The 15,554-nt window shown below is 35.3% G+C and overlaps 1 protein-coding gene across 1 annotated transcript in view; it reads left to right on the top strand.

The window, feature by feature from the left end:
* LOC133632134 (extracellular matrix organizing protein FRAS1-like) overlaps positions 1-15,554 on the top strand; it is a 232,969-nt gene that overhangs the window by 39,587 nt on the left and 177,828 nt on the right. The window contains exons 3-5 of the mRNA XM_062024375.1: positions 8,474-8,575; positions 10,086-10,178; positions 11,875-12,025. Of these exons, the coding sequence (XP_061880359.1) occupies positions 8,474-8,575; positions 10,086-10,178; positions 11,875-12,025 (346 nt within the window). The remainder of the gene's footprint in view (positions 1-8,473; positions 8,576-10,085; positions 10,179-11,874; positions 12,026-15,554) is intronic.

Genomic DNA, 15,554 nt, shown 5'->3' with positions numbered 1-15,554 from the left:
ATTATTTTACACACTAGATTATTATTATTATTATTTTACACATTACATTGTTATTATTATTATTTTACACACTAGATTATTATTATTATTATTATTTTACTAAATTATTATTATTATTATTTTACACATTAGATTATTATTAGGATTTTACTCACTACATTGTTATTATTATTATAAAAAATTTTTACACACTAGATTATTATTATTATTATTTTACACACTAGATTATTGTTATTATTATTTTACACCCTAGATTGTTATTATTATTATTATTTTGATTATTATTATATTACACAATACATTGTAATTATTATTTTACACACTAGATTATTATTATTATTATTATTATTATTATTATTATTATTATTATTATTTTACACAATAGATTATATTATTATTTTACACATTAAATTATTATTATCATTATTATTTTACTCACTACATTGTTATTATTATTTTTTTACACACTAAATTATTATTATTATTATTATTATTATTATTTTACACACTAGATTATTATTATTATTTTACACGCTAGATTATTAATATTATTATTAATCAATTGTTAGTATTAATATTACTATTATTTTACACACTGCGTAGTAACAACATTTGCAGAAGGAAATGATAAATATGTTTATTTATTCCTGTTTGCAACATCATCACTTTCTATTACAGTAGCAGGAAGGAAGGATCATGTTTAGTGTGTGTGTGTGTGTGTGTGTGTGTGTGTGTGTGTGTGTGTGTGTGTGTGTGTGTGTGTGTGTGTGTGTGTGTGTGTGTGTGTGTGTGTGTGTGTGTGAGATCATGTTGTACAGTAAGTGCATGTGTTTCATCCTCTCACCTCTGCTGCAGGAACATTGCACATAATGTTGTCATACAGCAGAAATGTTGGTATGCAAATATTCCGCACGCTCCTGAACGCCTCACACGTCACCTCTGACCTTACATGACCTTACATGACCTTACAGGACCTTACATGACCTTACATGACCAAGATGTTTTGACAAAGAAGTGTCATGGCCGCCGCAGGCCAGCAAACATGTGGGACACATAACAAGACTTTTATGCTAACAAAACACAAGTTGAATTATTGATGACAACATGAACTAAACACCTTCAATAATGCAAGCTGCTGCGTCACGTGGGGCCGTGCACTCGCACACCCCCCACTGGGCACATGGTTGTCCAGGCGTCACGTGGGGCCGTGCACTCGCACACCCCCCATTGGGCACATGGTTGTCCAGGCGTCACGTGGGGCCGTGCACTCGCACACCCCCCATTGGGCACATGGTTGTCCAGGCGTCACGTGGGGCCGTGCACTCGCACACCCCCCATTCGGCACATGGTTGTCTAGGCGTCACATGGGGCCGTGCACTCGCACACCCCCCACTGGGCACATGGTTGTCCAGGCGTCACGTGGGGCCGTGCACTCGCACACCCCCCATTGGGCACATGGTTGTCCAGGCGTCACGTGGGGCCGTGCACTCGCACACCCCCCATTGGGCACATGGTTGTCCAGGCGTCACGTGGGGCCGTGCACTCGCACACCCCCCATTGGGCACATGGTTGTCCAGGCGTCACGTGGGGCCGTGCACTCGCACCCCCCCCATTGGGGACATGGTTGTCCAGGCGTCACGTGGGGCCGTGCACTCGCGCCCCCCCCCCCCCCCATTGGGGACATGGTTGTCCAGGCGTCACGTGGGGCCGTGCACTCGCACACCCCCCACTGGGCACATGGTTGTCCAGGCATCACGTGGGGCCGTGCACTCGCACCCCACCCAATTGGGCACATGGTTGTCCAGGCGTCACGTGGGGCCGTGCGGACAGAAAACACAACTCAGGTTCAAAACTGAAAAGGCAACATTTTATGGCTAACGTTAGCATCTCAGCATGCTAAATTTTCTAGTCAATTTTGCAGCCGAGTGCCACGGACTAATATTACTTGGTATTTGACACATGCCAACTGTTAGCATTGGTATATTGTGCCAATTTTACAGCCAAACAGCTCAGAATCATATAACTTAGTAATTGACACATGCTAACTGTTAGCATGCTAACATTAGCATTCTAGCATGCCAAATTTTCTAATAAATTTTGCAGCCGAACGCCACAGACTCATATTACTTGGTATTTGACACATGTCAACTGTTAGCATGCTAACATTGGTATGCTAACTTTTTTATTTTTTTGTGTACCAATTTTACAGCCAAACAGCTCAGAATCATATAACTTAGTAATTGACACATGCTAACTGTTAGCATGCTAACGTTAGCATTCTGGCATGCCAAATGTTCTAATCAATTTTGCAGCCGAACGCCACAGACTCATATTACTTGGTATTTGACACATGCCAACTGTTAGCATGCTAACATTGGTATGCTAACTTATTTTTTTTTTTGTGTGTACCAATTTTACAGCCAAACAGCTCAGAATCATATAACTTAGTAATTGACACATGCTAACTGTTAGCATGCTAACGTTAGCATTCCAGCATGCCAAATTTTCTAACCAATTTGCCAACCGAGTCATATTAGTTGGTATTTGACACATGCCAACAGTTAGCATGCTAACATCACTGTGCTAAACTTTTTTTTAACATGTCAATTTTGCAGCTGAACACATCAAAAGTTTATAACTTGGTACTCAAAACATGCTAACTGTTAGCATGTTAATATTAAATATTAATATATATTAAATATGTATGATGGTTGTATATATATGTAAGTATGTAAATATGTATGATGGTTGTATATATGTAAGTATGTAAATATGGATGATGGTTGTATATATGTAAGTATGTAAATATGGATGATGGTTGTATATTTGTAAGTATGTAAATATGGATGATGGTTGTATATATGTAAATATGTAAATATGTATGATGTTTGTATTTATGTAAGTATGTAAATATGGATGATGGTTGTATATATTTAAGTATGTAAATATGGATGATGGTTGTATATATTTAAGTATGTAAATATGGATTGTGGTTGTGTATATGTAAGTATGTGAATATGTATGATGGTTGTATACATGTAAGTATGTAAATATGGATGATGGTTGTCTATATGTAAGTATGTAAATATGGATGATGGTTGTATATATGTAAGTATGTAAATATGTATGATGGTTGTATATATGTAAGTATGTAAATATGTATGATGGTTGTCTATATGTAAAGTATGTAAATATGGATGTGTATAAACATGGATGGGTGTAAGTATGTAAATATGGATGATGGATGTAGGTATGTATGTCTATGTACATATGTATGTATATGTGTAAATATGTACGTATGTATGTATGTATGTCTATGTACATATGTATGTATATGTGTCAATATGTACGTGTGTATGTATATATTTAAGTATGTATGTATATGTATGTATGTATGTCTATGTACATATGTATGTATATGTGTCAATATGTACGTGTGTATGTATATATTTAAGTATGTATGTATATGTACATATGTATGTATTTAAGTATGTATGTACGTAAGTATATATTGTTGCGTTGACCAGCATTCCTCCAATGGGGAATTCAAATTGCTAGTCTCTCCCAGATTCTTTTTATGGCAATAAGCTGATGTTTATATTCAATCACCAGGCAGAAGTTGGTATTTTGTGGTTTATTCTCCAAGCTTAGAGGACAAATGTGAGACCCATCGCCCGGTTCCCTCGCCCGGTCTAGCTCGGTCCCCCCCAAACCCCCGGAAGTCCCATGATCTTCCCTCTGTCCCTCGCCCCCACTCCCTTTGTTTAGACTACTCCGAGTTATCTCTACTCTGACACATTCCAATCTAGAAGGCCGACACCTTACTATGAGACTCAAAAGAAGGAAGAATACTAGCTATTCTTTATATGACTATAGGAGTTTAGAAAGAAGTAACACTTAAATATGGATATGATTCTGATCTGCTTCCCACAATATGCATGTATGTATATATGTATGCATGTACATAAATATGTATGTAGAGATGTATGTATTTAAGTAAGTATGTATGTATGTATTAAAGTATGTATGTACGTAAGTATGTATGTATATATTTAAGTATGTATGTATTTTAGTGTGTATGTATGTATTTAAGTATGTATGTATGTAGGGATGTATGTATGTACACAGTATATATATTTTTTTGTTCTCTTTAGACTTGTAGCGTTCTGATTGGACTTCACTTCACTTTGTAATGGCACAGCTTTCTCAATGCTTCCTGTGCACTCCCAGCTGCACTAGTTTTTCAATATCTAATATTTATTTCCTTGCCATTCTTCTGTGGGCTCTGAATGGTGCCGGCCCAAAGTGCTCCTCCTCCAGCAGGATGCCAGTCAAAGCTTTATTTCCGTCCTTCCTGGCTTTTTTTCTGCGGATGAAATTGAAGCTGGCTTGTGAATCCCAGGAGATATTTCCCTCCAGGGGGCCATGAAAGGAGTGCAGACGTTTAATCAGCCAAGCGCCGCCTCGTCTCCGCGGCCGTTAATCTAATTGGGAGGCCAGGACAGCGGCGGTGCGGCACCTCCAGTTCTCTTACCAGGGTCTGCGTCGGCATTGAACCCGCGGTCAAAGTCTTTTATCTGGACTGGAACTCAGCCTTCCACGCTACACCCATGCAACCACTTTCAACACCACCCACTATTATTATTATTTCTATTAGTTTATTATTATTGTGTGAATAGCATTCACACAATAATAATTATAATTATAATAATAATAATAATAATATGGTTTTCCACACCAAAATGTATCTCTTTCTTCTTCTTCTTCTTCTTCTTCTTCTTCTTCTTCTTCTTCTTCTTCTTCTTCTTCTTCTTCTTCTTCTCCAGAAGTATTCCAACTTCAGACTGTTCAGCCTATTCAGGAACCGCGGGCCTTCCCTTGAAAAGTTCCAAAAATTCCCAGATTTCCCAGAATTCCAGGTTTTCCGGGACATTTTTCCTATTCAAAATGAATTGGACATTTTTCAAACTTCTACCATTTCCACATTTTTCAAAGCATTCCACCCCCAACACATTCCACTCATCCTGGACATTCAAACTAGAATGTTTGCAAGTTCAGAGAAATTCCCGGAATTCCTGTTTTTTCAAACCCTTTTTTTTCACTCTTTTTTTCTACTTTTTCAACTGTCAAAACATTCCTCTTAATCAAGACAAAAAAACAAAGTGTTTTTTTGAACTGGAAAAATTCCCGTTTTCCCGAAATTCCAGGAATTCCCTAATACCATTTCTCAATTCAACATTTCTCGACCGATTTTAAAAATTCCAACACCACTCATTCAGAACATTCAAGTCTTTTAGCATTTTCAAAAATTTCCCGCTTTTCTCGAAATTCCCAAATTTCAATGAAATTGAAAGTTGAGTTCCACAACTCCCACATTTTTCATCCGATTCAAACCGTTCCAACTCCAAAATATTCAGCCTGTTCAAAATGGTGTGCTCTCCTTAAACAATTTTTAAAAATTCCCAGATCTCCTAGAATTCCCAGTTTTTAGGGACATTTTTCCCGTTCAAAATGAATTATCCATTTTTCAAACTTCCACGATTGCCACATTTTTCAACCGATTCAAAGCATTCCACCTTCAACACATTCCACTCATCCTGGACATTCTAACTATCATTTTTTCAAGTTAAAAAAAATTCCAGGAATTCCCAGAATTACAATTTTTTTAAACCCTATTTTCACCCCTTTTCCTATCGATTACTTCTTCCACATTTTTCAAGCCACTTCAAGCGTTCCACTGTCAAAACATTTCTCTTAATCAGGACAAAAACAAAGTTAATTTTGGAAATGGAAAAATTCCCGGTTTTCTTGGAATTCCGTAATACCATTTCACAATTAAAAATGTTACTACATCAACATTTCTTGACCAATTTGAACCATTTCAACACCAACCTTTTAAACTCATTCAGAACATTCAATTATTTTTTTACCATTTTCCAAAAAATCCCACTTTTCCCGTAGTTCCCAATTTTTTGGTAAATTCCCATTGAAATGAATTGGGACATTCTTCAAAGTTGCACAACTCCCACATTTTTCATCTGATTCAAACTGTTCCAACTTCAAAATATTCCGCCTGTTCAAAATTGTGTGCTCTACTTCAACAATTTAAAAAAGTTCCTGGATTTCCAAGAATTCCCAGTTTTCAGGGAGACTACCTTTCAACAATTATAAAAAAAATTCCCGGATTTCCCAAAATTCCTATTGTATTTTTTTTTCATTTTCCATTTTTTCCATTCCAAATGATCAATTTTTCAAATTTCCACAATTCCCCCATTTTTCAACCGATTCAAACCATTCCACCTTCAACACATTCAATTCATCCTGGAAATTCAAACAACCATTTTTTCACATTTAACACATTTCTAACCTTATTTCCAACCTTTTTTAGTGCGATGACTCAGTTCACATTTTTCAACCCACTTCAAGCATTCCACTTTCAAAACATTCCTCTTAGTCAGGACAAAAAAACAAGTTGGTTTAGGAACTTGAACATTTCCTGTTTTCCCCGAAATTCCGTAATTCCAATTTTCAATTAAAAAACTGTTACTACTTCAACATTTCTTGACCGATTTAAACAATTCCAACACCAACCAATTCAGCTCATTCAAAAAAAAATGTCTCCAAATTTCCAGGAAGTTCCCATTGAAATGAATGGGACATTTTTCCAAGTTGCACAATTCCCACATTTTTCAAGCTATTCAAAGCATTCCAGCATCAACACATTCCACTCATCCTGGACATTCAAAACTAACACTTTCTCAAGTTCCAAACCTAATTCCGGTTTTCCTGGAAATTCAAACTCCTCAACATTGAAAGCATTCCAACATTGAATCTATTCTGACATTCATACTACATTCTGTCAGCATTTCACTTCAACTTCAGCATTGAAGCTTCATCTATTTATTTTATAATGGTTTTTAATTTTGTCCACAGGGTTGGGCCACCCACTGTCTAGTCCTCCCTCCGCCCTCTCTGGATTTTTTTTTTTTTTTTTTTTTTGATTGACAGGGGTCGTGACGACTCTGGAATCTGTCCTTTAGTGGGGGGTACTGTCATGACCTGTTTTGTTGTTGTTGTTGTTCTTAAGCAACGCCCGTCACCCTGAGAGGGACAAGCGGTAGAAAATTGATGGATGGTTGGATCTATGCAATGAGAAGCTTTGTGGAAGGCGTATAAAAATACCTGTCTGGAGCGCTCCGACTAAAAATATGGCAGTCACATTCTTGCAAATGTTGTGAGGCGATCATGTTGCCGCGTGTCAGCAGTGATTATTAATACATTCATGTACAGTATTTACAGTAGAAGGAAGCCCAGCATGGCAGCTGTTGACAGGCGGTTGTCATTACGGCGCCGCGGGTTTGATCCCCGTGACTTGCAAAGGCTACAGTGATTTACTGGAGGTGGTTCTATCCTGCTTCAAGGTGACAACTAACACCTTTGAATAGTATCTACACACATTACAAGAACACGTGTGCAGCCTAGTCAAGAAGGCTTGCACAATGGTGTGTGTGTGTGTGTGTGTGTGTGTGTGTGTGTGTGTGTGTGTGTGTGTGTGTGTGTGTGTGTGTGTGTGTGTGTGTGTGTGTGTGTGTGTGTGTGTGTGTGTGTGCAAGAGGTGATCATGTGATCAAGCAAATGGAGCAGCTTTGAAGCCAGTGAGCTGATGTGGTCATGTGATCCCTTTATGAACACGCCAACGCCGTCATGTAATTATGTGTGTGAACATCTGTGCTCACACATGTGACCATTTTTGTGTTGTGTTGTTGTGTTGCATTTGCAGCTCAACTTTTTATTGGCAACATACATATATACATACACCATACATATATATACATGAACAGTGTATATATATATATATATATATATATACCTGTTGTCCTTTCTGTCATGCAAATGTTACTTAATGCCGCATGTCCCCGTCCATCACGCCAAGAATGATGGCATCGTCTCGCCAGTTATTGATCGTGCGGCTAAATGTGAATTTGCAGATAGCAAAGTGATTGATGTCTCTGGAGGAGATGCAAACTCTGATGAACTATTGACCACCATCACTTCATCACACAAACTCTGATGAACTATTGACCACCATCACTTCATCACACAAAGCATATTTCTGCAAGGAAACGTTAGCAACACCAGCGCGGCTACGCTAGCATTACTTTTTAAAATCATGCAAGGTTAGCAACACTGGCTTAGCTATGTGAGCTACATGCTAACATGACATCAGTCATGACAGTTGTCCGATTTTACAACGGCAGGTTTTCTTTTTTCAATGTGTAGCAAAGCCTGCCGTCCTCCAACTTCATGAAAAATGTCAATGTGCCACTTTGAGAGCTTCTTCTGTCAAAAGTGGATTTAATGGCCGTGACATTTTCATAGCTATCATTAACTTTTAAATTCACTTGCTGTCACTCAGGTCTCACATCAATGTTTGTGATGCACATGACATCATCACGCTCTTCTTTCGCCACAGAACGCGTCGTCATGGCAACCGCAGCCGTGTGAGGAGTGCAGGTGTCATGACAAGGTGGTGGTCTGCCTGGGCGTGTCCTGTGCCCACCCTCAGTGCCAGGAGGTGAGGACTCAATATTTCATCATCCGGCTCTTTTTTTTGCTTTTCTATAAAAAAAAAAAAATTATATATATATATATATATATATATTTTTTTTTAACTGCACTTTTGTCATTTTTACATTTTCCCTGACCTTTTTTTTTGTTTTTATTGACCATTTTTATCTGAAAATCCTCAGCTTCAAACACCACAATATATGAAACCCTTGTAGAAAATATGCAATTAAAATAATTAATAATAATGATAAAAATAATCAAACATTATAATTAAATTAAACATAATAAAAATGTTTATTAATAAAATACAATATAAAAAGAAGTAAGATTTGATTGAGAAAAAGGACATTAAATATAAAAAATATATAAACCCTCAGCTTCAAACACCACATACATGAAACCGTTGTAGAAAATATGTAATTAAAATTATTAATAATAAAAAATAATCAAATAATTAAATAAAAAATAATCAAAAATTTAATTAATAAAATAGAATATAAAAAGAAGTAAGATTTGATTGAGAAAAATGACATTAAATTTTAAAAAATACAAATCCTCAGCTTCAAAAGCCACAATACATGAAACTGTTGTAGAAAAGATGTAATTAAAATAATAATTAATAATACAAATAATTATAAAAATAATAATTAAATAAAAAATTTAATTAAGAAAATTAATTAAAAAGAAGTAAGATTTGATTGAGAAAAATGACATTAAATAAAAATATAATCATTTAAAATGCAAGGATGGGCGATATGGTTCTCACTCATTTACATATATTTATATATGTATTTTTTTTTTTTTTTTTTAAATTATTATTATTTTTAATATTATTATTTTAATTACATATTTGTTTCGTGTATTGTGGTGTTTGAAGCTGAAGATGCAGAGATAAAAACAGGCAATACAATTTTTTTTAAATGACAAAAGTGCAGTTTAGAAAAACTAAATACAAAATAAAATAAATGGTGGTCTTAGCGTCCTCCATCTTGTCTCCAGGACTATAAATAGGTCTCATTTGGAATTATGTGTTGTGCTTGGACATTTTTTTTTTTTAATAACGTATACAAAGTCCAGTGAGCACACTTCTAAGTCTAATTCATGGGCATCGGCCTGATTTACTCGCGTTGTCCACAAGATGGTGGAAAATTTGTAGCAACTGGATTGTCAGTAGTTTAAAATAAAGTTGTGGTGGTTTGGACCCCTTCGGTATACGCTACACGTGTTCAAATGAAGTTTGTCGTAGTCAGGGAGTAGTCTTTGCCATGAAGTTTTCCCCCTTTTTTTTTTTTTTTTTTTTTTTTTTTTTGTTTGCTCCATGCTTTTTTAACCTGTAAAGCACTTTGGTGCAATCTAAACAGTTGTTGAAAATGTGCTATATAAATAAAGTTGACTTGACTTGACTTGACTTGACTTCAAAACCCGCACAATATGTGGATTTTTCAATGTCGGACATATTGGATGGTGTCCAGGGAGGTACGTTGTGGTGGTCTACCATGCTGTGTTTGTGTCTGCAGGGCGAGCGCCTGAGGATTAATGCCGGTCAATGTTGTCCCGGCTGTGTCCCCTCCTCAGAGGACTCCTGTGACCACCAGGGCGTCACTTATGCTGTAAGCGTTCAGTCTTATTTGTTTTTTTCATTATTTTTTTATAAAATACATCAAGTAAATAATAAATAAATAAGTAAATACAATTAAATAAAATATTCATTCATTTTATTAAATGAAAAAAAAAACACAAATTTGAATATTTGCTGTTTTTAAACACAAATGTTATTTAGATTATTTTTTAATAAAATAGATAATAAATAAATAAATAATAGATAAATATATACAATGAAATGTTTTTCATTAAATGAAAATTAAATAAAATAATGAATAAATACAGTAACTAAATAATAAATAAAAGGTAATAAAAATGTTGAATGTCTGTTATTATTTCTACAAGACAAATCTTGAATGTTTGTTGTATTTAAACGCAAATGTTTTTTTAAATTATTTTTTTTTAAAATGTATATAATGAATAATTTAAAAAAATAAAAAATAATATGTAAATACATCCATCCATCCATCCATTTTCCTAAAAAAAAACACAAATGTTAAATCTGTTTTATTCAAACACTAATTGTGTTTAATTGTTTTTATCATAAAATGGATAATAAATAAATACATTAAATGATAAATAATTAAAATATAAAATTAGATTAAAAAAAGACACATGTAGAATCTCTGTTGTTTTTTTCTACAACACAAATGTTAAATGTTTGTGGTTTTTAATAATTAAAATAAATAAAAATAATACGTAAATACAATTAAATAAAAAAAACACCAATGTTGAATCTGTTGTATTGAAACCCAAATGTTGTTTAATTGTTTTTTATCACAAAATGGATAATAAATAAATACATTAAATGATAAAAAAAAAATAAGTGAAATTAAATAAATTAAAAATAATTAAATTTAAAAAACTAATGTTGAATCTCTGTTGTTTTTTTCTACAAGACAAATGTTGAATGTTTGTTGTATTTAAACACAAATATTGTTTTTTTAATTAAAAAAAAAAATGTGTATAATTAATAATTAAAAAAATAAAATAATAATACGTAAATACAATTAAACTAAAAAACACAAATGTTAAATCTGTTGTATACAAACACAAATCGTGTTTAGTTGTTTTTATCAAAAAAATTTATAATAAATAGATACATTAAATGATTCATAATTAAAATAAAAAATTTAATAAAAAACACATATGTTGAATCTCTTTTGTGGTTTTTAATAATTAAAATAAATAAAAATAATACGTAAATACAATAAAATAAAAAACACGTATGTTGAATATGTTGTATTCAAACAAAAATGTTTAATTGTTTTTATCACAAAATGGATAATAAATAGATAAATTAAATGATAAAAAAATAAGTAAAACAAAATTTACAAAAAATAATTAAATAAAAAAACAAATGTTGAATCTCTGTTGTTTTTTTTCTACAAGACAAATGTTGAATGTTTGTAGTTTTTAATAATTTAAATAAATAAAAATAATACGTAAATACAATTAAATTAAAAAAACACAAATGTTGAATCTGTTGTATTCAAACACAAATGTTTTTAATTGTTTTTATCATGAAATGGATAATAAATACATAAATTAAATGATTAAAAAAATACAGTACGTAAAATTAAATAAATACAAGTAATTCAATAAAAAAACAAATGTTGAATCTCTGTTGTTTTTTCTACAAGACACATGTTGAATGTGTTGATGTTTGTGAGCGCAAATATTGAAAGTGTGTTGTTCCGACAGGACGGCAGTCAGTGGAGTCCTACGCCGTGTTTGCTGTGTGAGTGCTCCAGCGGGGTCGCGTCCTGCGCCCCTCCTCAGTGTCCCCCCCTCGCTTGTCCTGACTTCTTCACGCCTGCCGGGGAGTGCTGCCCTCAGTGCGGCCTGGCAGGAGGTAATCACCTTCTCATGTAGCTTAGCACGTCTGCTAACGCTGTTCTTGGGAACTTCGCAAAGACAAACATGCAACCTCGCTCGCAATTCCGTGTAAATGCTGACGAGCCAAAGCCGAAGTAACAAAAAATATGAGCAAATTGAGCTGAAAAAGCCAGCACGCTAACACGCTAACAATCGCATGCTTACAGTTAGCATTAGTGAAATGCCAAAAAATATAACACTGAGATGTACACCTGCTAAATTAGCTTAAAAATATAGCACGCTTCTGTCAGCATGCTAAAATACTAACTGTGACATGCCAAAAATAAAGTACTTTGAGGTGTGTCCCTGAATAATATATCTATATTTTTTAACGTACATACTAACGTTAGCATGCTAAGAGGTATTATTCAACATGTAAGCAAATTTTGCAAAAAAAAATAGCTAGCATGCTAACAAGCTAACAATCGCATGCTTACAGTTAGCATTAGTGAAATGCCAAAAAATATAACACTGAGGTGTACACCTGCTAAATTAGCTTAAAAATATAGCACGCTTCTGTCAGCGTGCTAAAATGCTAACTGTGACATACCAAAAATAAACTACTCTGAGGTGTGTCCCTGAAATTTTCTTTTTCTTTTTTAAGCTAGCATACTAACGTTAGCATGCTAAGAGGTATTATTCAACATGTAAGCAAATTTAGCCAAAAAAAAAAGCTAGCATGCTAACAAGCTATCAATCGCATGCCTACAGTTAGCATTAGTGAAATGCCAAAAAATATAACACTGAGGTGTACACCTGCTAAATTAGCTTAAAAATTTAGCACGCTTCTGTCAGGATGCTAAAATGCTAACTGTGACATACCAAAAAAACTCTGAGGTGTGTCCTTGAATAATTTTTTTTAAGGTAACATACTAACATGCTAAGAGGTATTATTCAACATGTAAGCAAATTTAGCAAAAAAAAAACTAGCATGCTAACATTAGAATGCTAACAATTGTGTCCCACGGGGCGTCAAAAAATAGCTCCGGGCCGCACTTTGGAGACCACTTTGTTTGTTAGAAAATCCCCGAACTTGGACTGACAGGGTTCATCATTTGTTTGAGAGTTTTTTAAAGGGGGCGGGGCCACAGCAGCTGGTTTTATTCATACTTTAACACGCGTACATTTTCTCTGGGTAATACAAACATGAAGTGGAGTCATCACGACAAGCGTTTGGCGTTATTCTTGTTTGAATTTCCACGGCCTCGGCTGAGCGTCCACAGACGTGTTACGCACTAAAACCACCCCCAGATGACGCACTTTCATTTCCTGTCTGGTTTTTGATTGATTGAGACTTTTATTAGTAGATTGCACAGTGAAGTACATATTCCCTACAATTGACCACTAAATGGTAACACCCCAATACGTTTTTCCACTTGGCTGTTAATGTTCCTTCCTGGTCAGAGTTCACTTCCCCTCACCTCAATTATGTCTCACACATTTTCACTCTCCGCAACATTTCACATTTTTAATAACTAATCTTTCTTCAATCATTTTTTTTATTTCCTTCCAGTTGTGTGACTCGCTCAACATTGTTTTGTTTCTAATGAGTGCCAGCCATGGTGATTACTAGCCTTCAATCATCCTGGTGTTGCCATGACGACAGAAAGGCCTGTTGCTAACGCCAAGAAGAGTGAGACAAGAAAAGAGTGAGACAAGAAAAGAGTGAGACAAGAAAAGAGTGAGACAAGAAAAGAGTGAGACAAGAAAAAAGTGAGACAAGAAAAAAAGTGAGACAAGAAAAGAGTGAGACAAGAAAAAAGTGAGACAAGAAAAAAGTGAGACAAGAAAAGAGTGAGACAAGAAAGAGTGAGACAAGAAAAGAGTGAGACAAGAAAAAAGTGAGACAAGAAAAGAGTGAGACAAGAAAAAAGTGAGACAAGAAAAGAGTGAGACAAGAAAAAAGTGATACAAGAAAAGAGTGAGACAAGAAAAAAGTGAGACAAGAAAAGAGTGAGACAAGAAAAAAGTGAGACAAGAAAAGAGTGAGACAAGATAAAAGTGAGACAAGAAAAAAGTGAGACAAGAAAAGAGTGATACAAGAAAAAAGTGAGAAAAGAAAAGAGTGAGAAAAGGAAAGAGTGAGACAAGAAAAGAGTGAGCCAAGAAACGAGTGAGACAAGAAAAGAGTGAGACAAGAAAAGAGTGAGACAAGAAAAAAGTGAGACAAGAAAAGAGTGAGACAAGAAAAAAGTGAGCCAAGAAAAGAGTGAGACAAAAAAAAGTGATACAAGAAAAAAGTGAGACAAGAAAAGAGTGAGACAAGAAAAGAGTGAGACAAGAAAAGAGTGAGACAAGAAAAAAGTGAGACAAGAAAAGAGTGAGACAAGAAAAAAGTGAGCCAAGAAAAGAGTGAGACAAAAAAAGTGATACAAGAAAAAAGTGAGACAAGAAAAGAGTGAGACAAGAAAAGAGTGTCAGTGGTTTGGTTTTGTGGCAAAGAAGTGTCTGCAAGCTGCAAAGTTCGACACACTTTTGTCCCTCAAATGAAGAAAAACGTGACAAAAATTAGCAACAAAAGTTCAAATTTCACCTGTCGGGTTTTTTTTCAAAAAGATTTTCTGCACATTTGGATTGAAATCAATTCTCTAAAAATATGTTAGATTATAAAATGATGTTTTGTTTTTGGGCAAATTAAACCTAAACTTGTATTTGTTTGTGTTGCTTTCTTTAAAAGTCAGAGAGAAATATTTCATTCCACATTCAATTAGTTGGCAGGACTCATCAAATGATGTGGCGGGCCGCTTTAAAACTGTGGGACGGGCCATGTTCAATTTAAGGGACGCGTCAGGTAAAAATGATGTGGCGGGCCATGATAAAATGGATTGGCCTTCCGCCAAAAAATGACGTGGCGTGCCAAGTATAAAATAAAATGGTGGGCCACCGCGACATTATGTGGCGGAACACATAAATATATGTGGCCGGCCACTTTAGAATGACGTGGCAGGCCAAAATAAAATGGAGTGGCGGGCCACTTTAGAATTGAGTGGCTGAGAACATTAGAATGATGTGGTGAGCCACTATAAAATGATGTGGCAGGCCACAATAAAATGGAGTGGCTGGCCATGTTAGAATGATGTGGTGGGCCACAATAAAATGGAGTGCCTGGCCATATGAAATGAAGTGGTGGGCCATATTAAATGATGTGGTGAGCCATGATGAAATGGAGTGGTGGGCCACAATAAGGAGTGGCGGGCCGTATTAGAATAATGTGGTGGGCTGCAAAAAATGGAGTGGCGGGCCACTATAAAATGGACTGGTGGGCCATTTTAAAATGAAATTGTGGGCCACAGTAAAATGGAGTGGTGGGCCACAATAAGGAGTGGCGGGCCATATTATAATAATGTGGTGGGCTGCAAAAAATGGAATGGTGGGCCTCTATAAAATAGAGTGCTGGGCCACTATAAAATGGACTGGTGGGGCATTTTAAAATGACATTGTGGGCCACAGTAAAATGGAGTGGTGGGCCACAATAAGGAGTGGCGGGCCACAATAAGGAGTGGCGG

This window comes from Entelurus aequoreus, linkage group LG17 (genome assembly GCF_033978785.1).
Source record: "Entelurus aequoreus isolate RoL-2023_Sb linkage group LG17, RoL_Eaeq_v1.1, whole genome shotgun sequence".
Classification (NCBI taxonomy): Eukaryota; Metazoa; Chordata; class Actinopteri; order Syngnathiformes; family Syngnathidae; genus Entelurus; species Entelurus aequoreus.
Note: the sequence above shows the minus strand (reverse complement) of the source record. Positions and strands in the feature narration are given on the sequence as shown.